The sequence below is a fragment of the Bactrocera tryoni genome, chromosome 5 (genome assembly GCF_016617805.1).
Source record: "Bactrocera tryoni isolate S06 chromosome 5, CSIRO_BtryS06_freeze2, whole genome shotgun sequence".
NCBI classification, from domain to species: Eukaryota; Metazoa; Arthropoda; class Insecta; order Diptera; family Tephritidae; genus Bactrocera; species Bactrocera tryoni.
This window is the reverse complement of record NC_052503.1, coordinates 58658975-58668429: the sequence shown is the minus strand read 5'-3', so window position 1 is coordinate 58668429 and position 9455 is coordinate 58658975. Positions and strand designations below refer to the sequence as shown.

The window sequence follows — 9455 nt, the reverse complement described above, 5'->3', positions numbered from 1 at the left end:
TTTGTGCGAAAGAATCGCCGACTGTTGCTGGTCGCGTGCAATGAATCATTTCCCGTAGAGCTTTTAAAAGTTTGAGTAATAGAAAATGCGAACGAGAGAAATGTGGCAATGAAGCTTTTCAATTTTCAACAGAGAGCGAGAGAATCCACGAAGTGTAAACATAGCAGAACAGTGGATCTGCCTTTCTCTGATTTTGAAAATATGAAATTTAATTTCAAACACTTTACAAGCTCTGTTAGAATTCGATAGCTGGTAAAATAAAGATAAATAATAAATAAGAGTTTAATAATACACCCGCAATAATTTGTGCATAATAAATATCGTATTGTCTCTTTAAGGTGGGTGTCAAACTGAAGGGGCTAAATAAAGCAAAAAGCTGGAAAACATTTAGGAGGATCCATATTTATACCCTTGCAACATGTTACTACAGAGTATAACTGTGTTGTTCACCTAACAGTTAAAAATATCCAAGTGAGATATAGGGTCCGTCTGCATTCGATAACTTAACCCTTTCGCGGACACGTCGGCATAATTCGACACAACGAATGGCTCAAATTGGACACGTCGGTATATGCCGACATAGAAAAAAATCGTGTTTAAACACGTCGGACATAGGCGACGTCTACTGCATTGGTTTTATATGTAGTAGCTTTTTGTGTGCCACTGCAGGAGCAATCAGATTTAAGTTAGTGTCCCAATTCGATTTGTTTTGTTTTTTTTGTTAACTATAACGGAAATTTCCGTGAGTGGGACAAAAACATCACGTCGGTTATAGCCGACGTACTTATTTGTATTTTTGCACAGTTGCAAAAAAAGTGTCATTGCGTGAGGACGTAATATTTTTGGTAAGTTGTATTTTTTTACTTTCTTTTTCCCCGTGTTATTTTTGCTTTGACACTGAAAAAAATTAACTTATAGAAATGGATCACGAAAAACAACAAGAACATTTACAAAAAATGTTTGATGAGTGCTGTACCGACGATTCGTCAGAAGAGGACCCGTATCAAACTGACGGCGATGGCGATTCGGACTACGTCATGGAAAATTCACCATCAAGTGACGACGACGTTGATAGTGATGAGGAAAGTGCATGCATTGGCAGCGATGGTGAAGCCACTGACTCCGGATCGGACGATGTAGAAGCAGATGAAAATATTGATTCCGAAACGGACGATGTAGAAGCAGATGAAAATGACAAGGATTGGCATGACACGGTTAGCGATATACCAAATCTTAATTTCGATTCTACTTCGTCTGGTATAAAAATCGAAATAAGTGACACATCGTCTCCAATTGATGTCTTCAATAAAGTATTTAATAACAACATCATGGAGCTACTTATTAGCTGTACAAATGGATACGGACTTAAATTAAGTAACCAGCAGAGAGGTAGCAGATTCAAAAGGATGATGAAATTTTCACCCGTTGTCCGTCCTGAAATGTTAAAATTTTTAGGTTTGTGTCTACTTCAAGGGCAAATTAAAGTACCAAAGATTCGTCAGTTATTTTCGAAATCTGCACTATACTATCACTCGGCATTCTCTACGACAATATCCGGCAGAAGGTTCGAACAAATCTTGAGATGTCTTACTGCTAATCATTTGCGAGGCGAGTCACATATGACAAAAATATTTAATTTCGTAAAATTGATAAATCAGAGTTTTCAAGCTGCTTTCTGGCCGTCTGAGCAAATTGTGCTAGATGAATCGTTGTTACTCCATAAAGGTAGACTCGTTTTTCGTCAATACATTAAATCGAAAAGGGCACGATTTGGAATCAAATTCTTTCAACTATGCGACTCATCCAGCTATGTTTTAAATATTGAAACTTATAAAGGTAAACAACCAGAAAGGTTCAAAAATCGACACAATTGTTCATCGACTTGTTACTTCATACTTTGGGAAGGGTGATGATTTTTGGACAACTATTATAACAGTATAAATTTATCTCATGATTTATTGCTGCCCAAAACTCACACTACTGGAACGTTAAGAAGAAATCGAAAAGGTAATCCAATTGAAGTGACAAAAAAGAAATTAAAAACAGGTCAGTATATTTGGAAAAGACAAGGAAAGGTGTATGTATCAAAATGGTACGACAAAAGAGATGTCCTATGTATCACCACTGGCTACAGTCCACAGATAGTTATAACAAAGAACCGATTTGGGGTAGAAAAGTCAAAACCACTTGAAATTGTGAGATATAATGAATTTATGGGTGGCGTTGATCGCACTGATCAAATGAATTCTTATTATTCAAGTCCTCGTAAGACGATTCGGTGGTATAAAAAGGTTATATTCCGAATGCTAGATTTGGCAGTACACAATTCATTTTTGTTGTACAAAAAAAGATTTCCAGAAAAACCTAGTCGCAAACGTAGATTGACAGTTCCAATTCACATTGATCATTTTTTGGAAAACATACCCCGTAAAGGTACAAAAAACAATATATTCGATGTCCTCAATGTTCTAAGAATGGCGTTCGTAAGGAAACCAGTGTTCGATGTGCTGACTGTGAAGTTAAACCTGGACTATGTGTTGGCAATTGTTTTACTGATTGGCACCAACAACAATCGTCAAATCTAGATTAACTTTTTTAGGTTCCCTTTTTTTATTCTTATATATTAGTTTTTAGTTTAAAAGTATTTGGAGATATATAACCTGCTTATTTTATAAACATAAATTTTATATATGTACACAAAAACCAAATGAATGGACTGTGAATCGAATTTTTTTATTTTTTTTAAATAAATGAACATTTATTCTATGAAACTGAATATTCTTTCATATTATGTATTTGTTGTATTTTAGTCTAATTACACAAAAAGAAAAATACACTTTTATTGTCAGATAATGACGACGTGTCCCACAGTAACATCATATTGCATGAAATAGGACATGTCGGCTCTGTCCGACGTCGAGCATATCCGGCGTGTCCCTATAACAAATCAAAATCCCTAACTAGGACACGTCGGTGTATGTCGACATACTATAATTTTTTTGTTTTGAGTAAAAATTAAATATTCAATAAACCACAAACCCAAAACTGAAATCGGAATTCAATTATCGGTTTTATAAGCCAAATAAATGCATGTGTCGTTCTGATAACATTTACTAAATTTCGTGTGTCCGCGTAAGGGTTAAGTAAAAATTTACATATATTAATGAAATTTGGTGCACGTGTTCCTGGGCAAAAGTGAAAACGAGTTCGATGGGCGTAATAGGACTGCTGCTCCGCCTAAAAACCGCCATAAAATGAAAATCTATAACTAAGCACTAAATCAAGATATCTAACTGTAATTTGGCACAGGGGATCGCAGTAGCAAAGGGCACCTGTGGGCTACAAACTAAAAAAAACCGACCCGTCTTCTAAGAGGCTTAACTTACATATCTCCCAAACCACCTAAAATACAATATCCAACTTCGCTCAGAACAAATCACTTAAGCACCCCAACCGACACTGTATAAGTGGCTGATAACCCCGACATGATTAAACTGTCCATATAACGGTTTCGTTAAAATCTACTAAAAATGCGATAAATTAATAACAACATTCTCCATAGATGTTCAATTTTAGGCCTCGATGATATAAGAGTAATTTTTAGCAACAGAGGTCAAAATTGGACGATGAGCTTGGCGGAGCTCACATTTGGTTGGACGCTCAGGACCTACTCAACCAAAATCGACTCTATTTGGTACATCAAATTACCTTGAAATTCCTAAGTTCCAGTGTAAAAACAAACGAAATCGGCATACAAGCACGCCTACTTCCCATATAACTCAATTTAAGACTAACCTGAATCTTTTCATTTCCAGTACGTGCGCTTTTAAAGTAGGCCATCTTATAACCAAAAATTGTCCAAATCGGAACAAAATTAGTCAAATCCCTAAACATCGATATGTGGATCAAAGTTCCAATTGCGAACTTTTTATAGAAAATATCGGTCAATATGTGAGATGTACAAGGTCTGCCGCCAAAGAAACAGAACTTTTTAAATATAACTGGTTCAGGTAGCGCCACCACTTGTGGGTATATGAAATAAAAAGTTTGATCTCTTGTTGACATTTCATAAAAATTTTAAGACAATTGGATAACTACAATCGATGTTATCGATCAAAAAGTGGCAGCAGCTTTTGGTCATCGATCGTAAAATACATTTTGAACAAAGAGCAAATATTAAATTTTGTTTTAAACTTGGGAAAACGTTTACTGAAATATTTCAAATGATAAAAAAGGTTTATGGTGATCCGTGCCTATCCTGTAGTAATGTGCATGAGTGGCTTAAGCGATTCCAAGAAGGTCGTGAGGACCTCTGTCACGATCAGAAGTCGGTCGTCTTCAGAAGTCAAAAATAAAGACAATGCTGATTTGTTTTTACGATTCCGAGGGTATTGTACACCGAGAGTTCGTCCCACCTGGCCAAACGATTAATGCTATGTTTTACCTTGGTGTTATGAAGCGTCTTTGGTCACGCATTCGTCGTGCTCGACCACAATACCGTGAGGCAGGGTCCTGGCGCCTGTTGCACGATAATGCGCCGTGTCATCGGTCGACGCTTATCACTGATTTCACTGTGGAACATTTTTGGGATTATTGTCTGGGGGGTGAGAAATTCCAAGTCAGGGTGATGGTACTAGGTCAGTATAGTAAAACCCTCGAAGGGTTTGGCGTTCGTATGTGTCAGTTTTTTTTATGACCTTTTAAATTTTTTCCTTATCATGATGTTTTTTCGCTTAGTTGTAACATTTTGGCAAAAACGTAGTTTAACATAACTCGCGAACCACTTGTCCGATTTTGATGAAACAAATTTAGAAAACTTAAGAATTAAATTAATTATTTTTTTTCTTTTTTTTTTGTGCCAAAATGCGAAAAACCATCAAGATAAGGAACAAATTTAAAAGGTCATAAAAAAAACTGACACAAACGAACGCCCAACCCTTTGAGGGTTTTACTATACTGACCTAGTCCATCACCCTGACTTGAAATTTCTCACCCCCCAGATTTGCTGTTGTACTGTGTTTTTTGACAAAAAACTCCATACTAACCATTAATCACTCACCCTACTCACCTGATCTGGCACCCTGTGATTTTTACCTATTTGGAAAACTTCATTTGCCCATGAAAGAACACTGGTTTCAGGACATTTCAGCTATCCAAAAGGCGACGACCGATATTCTCAAGAGCATTCCGAAAACTGACCTTAAACTCTCATTTGAAATACTAATTGACCGGGCTAAACGCTGTATCGAAGCACAAGGAAACTACTTTGAATAAAAAAATATAACTTTTGAAAAATATTAATTGTTTGTTGTTTTTTTTTTAACAGTCCTGTTTCTTTTGCGACGGACCTTGTATATTTGAAATTCGGAGAGCGTCCTTTCCTGATAATAGTTTGTCCGTATGTAAAAAAATGAGTTTAATTGGATCTATAACTTCTTTAGCCCCCATATACCAGATAGAAGGATTTTTGAACTTCCTATGAAATATGCGGTTAAACCCGAACTAACCTTACTTGTATTATTCAATATTTTTTTTAAATTCTATATATACGGAAAACAACATATCTGATAGCCTCCATAAATGAATGCAAAATAATTGGTTCATTTGTCAGCCGACATGCAAAAGAATTATCATCACATAACTTTGATTGGTAGGCAATGTTCAAACTCTTCTGTTTTGTAAATTGACCCTATTAAAATTCTTGGCCGTGAAAATAAAATCAGAAAAGGTAAGAACGCAACTATAAAAGATTATAGATGGGACAGATAATGAAAGTATTTTGATCTATCTGTGCAGAAGCGCGATAAATATGATTTTGCTCACCTAACGGATTGAAAATAAGTTATCATGTGAACTGATTTTCTAGGTTGGTATGACTGTCAGTGAAAGCTGTGCTAAGGTCTTCTTCAAAATAATCATTAGTATTTAGATACGCTTTCTTTCCATTCGAAGTACATACATAACGTGAATTCGGCGATTTTTACGATGAGTGAAATTTTTCAACAAAGGAGTTCCATTAAATTTTCTGTACAGAATCTAATTTCTGGTGCCGAAACGTTCAGAATGTTGGAAAGGGGCTAGTGTTCTTGATTGGTACAAATTATTCAAATGCCGACAATGCGTTGACGACAAACCACGTCCATGACGGCAATCAACATTATGCTCAACACGTCAATAAAACAAAGGAATTGGTGCTTAAGAATCGAAGATTACCATTCTTACTGGCATCGTAGCATCCAGGCGCAGATTGTGGGGTATACTTTTTTGTGGATTGAGCATACCACACCAATCCAATTGTCTGGCATGCTTTCGTCCGACCATATCGCTTTTCGAACTTCTTCATGGTCGGGCAATGGAACGTCGGCTCCATTGTCATCGATTGGGGAATCGGGTTCACCATTTCCTCTTGTTATTATTTCAGAAGACTGGAGAAGCAATCCCTCCGTAATTTCACTATGCTCTAGTCATTAGTCACTAGGGTTCTAAAAGAGTATGCTGCAGTCGTGAAACCTTCAGTCAGTTAGTAGGCAGTCTGTTTTCTCCCCACTGCGACACGGCACTCCTCATCAAACCAACGTCCGGTGTGTTTAACGTGGGTACCTGCTGACGACGGCGCTCAAAAGCACAGCGGATCAAATTAATGCGTTGATCAACGCCTTGAGAATGCTAAGCATTTTCAGTACCAATTGGCAGTGTGGAATGGACTCTGCCGTGCTTTGGGTTCGGCACCCGGTTGCAATGCAACTCCACATTCAACTGACGAGGTCAGTTCTTCCCCCTAGGGGCCAGTCCGCATGAGCAGGTTGGAGTTACCTCCAAGGGCTCCTGCTCCCCGTGGTACCAGAATAAAGTCTCCGGTCAGACCTCATAGCCGAAGCTACTACCAGTTGAGCTTCCATACAGGTCTAGAATGGTGGCCAGGATTTTAGTCGCCTCTTACGACAGGCATACCTTATCACGGGTATATTCGGTTTCCCCCCCGAACCAAAAGGGGGTCCCCCCTACCCGCAGCTGCTAAGGAGCTTGTAATTGGTGAAGCTAAATAACGACAACACTAATTGCAAAAATCAATATTTATAATCAATCTTATGACGCCAAAGAAATAATCTGTATTTGGTGGGATTGACATGCATGTAGACTAGTATACCCCGTTAAGAAAAACATGTATAATAATATTATTCAAAGTATTGCCCATCTTTCTGGCAATCTGCCATGCTTGGCGGTCAAGAAGTAATGAAGTTTTCTGATGTGAACCATATTCCAGTGAGTCCATTCTGCATTGACCGAAATAAATGGTAGTCAAAATAAACAATGTCCATTGTATAAGGCGAGTGAGACAAAACTTCACAGCCCCTGTTTTTACCAAATAGTGCTTACTTCAATTTGATGAATTCTTTTTGGTACCGTTCCGCATAATCACTAAATCTAGTTTTAGAAGTTCATAGTATATAATACTCAATACTCACAACCATACTCACGATTTCTACCCTCCTAGCAATCTAGAACTAAAAAAATAAACAATTTTTGTCCCCTTTTTTTTGTATCGAATTTTTTAAAAATAGTAAAAAGTGAAATTTGAGAAATGGATATTTCCAAACATAGACAAGTCTGTATATAAAACTCTCTAATATTTTAAAGTGAATCGGTACAGTGTAAATTGAGAAATCGTGTGTATCGTTTTTAAACAGCCTGCTTTGAGAAAAACACGTTTAAAGTTTCACGTCATAACTGTAGTTTCGGCCGAACCAGTTTGAATGCCGTGAAATACCTATACCTCCGAAAATAATTTGAGTTTTGAAAAAAGCTTTTGTGAACATATTCTTGAATAGTTAAGCCATGGAAGCATAAAAAATTGATTTTTTATTTATAAACTAGAATATGTATACAATGGTGTATCACAATTTTTTAGTAAATTCCGTCAAAACATTACATCGAAATCTAATTCTGAATAATTTGCTCGCCTCAACGTATTTAATGTTGGTTTTAATAAGATTAATCGTAGGCCCATAATAACAAAGCCTGACTCTGTTAGTACAATTTAAATGGCCAATGGACAGACTCACTCCTTGAAATAGTTCATATACGAAACATGCGTACATGTATTTGCTTTGACCGTTGCTTCGATAATTATTATTTTTCCAATTTTATTATTCGATAATAAATTTTTTATTTAATGAAAATCCCGATGTTGGTAGTTTTAGTTGTATAATTATTCCATACATTTATGTATGTGTGGCCTCCAAATTGATTTTCATATCTAAATTCAAACGTTTAATTGTATTTGAGAGAGACGGGTTTTCTGAAAAAATGTTGATTGCAAATTAATCGTTATTATATCCTGAATAGGGTATATTAAGTTTGTCACGAAGTTTGTAACACCCAGAAGGAAGCGTCGGAGACCCTATAAAGTACATACATATTTAAATGATCAGTATGTTGACCTGAGTCGATTTAGCCATGTTCGTTTGTCTGTCTGTCCGTCTGCCTGTATGTATATGTACGAACTAGTCCGAGTTTTTAAGATATCGTTTTGAAATTTTGCAAACGTCATTTTCTCTTCAAGAAGCTGCTCATTTATCGGAACTGCCGATATCAGACCATTATAACATATAGCTGTCATACAAACTGAACGATCGGAATCAAGTTTTTGTATGGAAAACTTTCACATTTGTCAATGTATCTACACAAAAGTTGACAAAGGTAATTTTTTAAGGCAACAATGTAATCTCCGAAGAAATTGTTCAGATCGGTTGACTATAGCATATAGCTGCCATACAAACCGAACGATCGGAATCAAGGGCTTGTATGAAAAACTTTCGCATTTGACGTGGTATCTTCACGAGATTTGACACGGATTACTGCTTAAAGTAATAATATAATCTCCGAAGAAAATGTTCACATCGGATCACTATAGCATATAGCTTCCATACAAACTGAACGATCGGAGTAAAATGCTTGCATTGAAGACGTTTTCAGTTAACGAGATGTATTCTGCAAATTCGTCGTGGTTTATTCTCTAAGGCAACGCTACAAAAGTTTAAGAAATTTTGCAGGTCGGATAACAAAACCAGTCATACAAAACATCTAAAAGATCCATTTTCTTTATTAAATAACCTTAATGTTTCTAGCAAACAACCTGGCTAAAAAGAACTAGTAAAATGTTTTCATTTGGATGAAAACCACTGGCCGGTTACGTCTTTAGATTTACTTAAACACATAGTTACTTAAATAAGTGCACCTGTGAAGGCTATATTAGCTTCAGTGCAGCCGAAGTTAACGTTTTTTCTTGTTTTATCTAAAAATAGTTTCTATATTCGAATAGATTTCTTTTTTCATAACAAGTCAGAAAGCACTTCTTATACTATGTTCGGACCGACATTGAAAACATTTTGAAAACACATTTGTATGTTGTGGAATCTAAGTCGTTCGGACCGACAATGTGTGTTTTCGATGAG

General features: G+C 36.5%; 1 protein-coding gene across 1 annotated transcript; it reads left to right on the top strand.

Annotated features, from left to right (window-relative positions):
• Positions 1-761: 761 nt before the first annotated feature.
• LOC120778476 (piggyBac transposable element-derived protein 4-like) lies at positions 762-2571 on the top strand. The gene is made up of 2 exons (XM_040110292.1): positions 762-845; positions 919-2571. Exon 2 carries the CDS (start codon positions 921-923, stop codon positions 1908-1910), a length of 990 nt encoding a protein of 329 aa, XP_039966226.1. The 5' UTR covers positions 762-845; positions 919-920; the 3' UTR covers positions 1911-2571.
• Positions 2572-9455: the final 6884 nt, after the last annotated feature.

Bases quoted from the DNA above. Each gene is read 5' to 3' on its own strand.
- LOC120778476 (XM_040110292.1), top strand. From the start codon at position 921: ATGGATCACGAAAAACAACAAGAACATTTACAAAAAATGTTTGATGAG.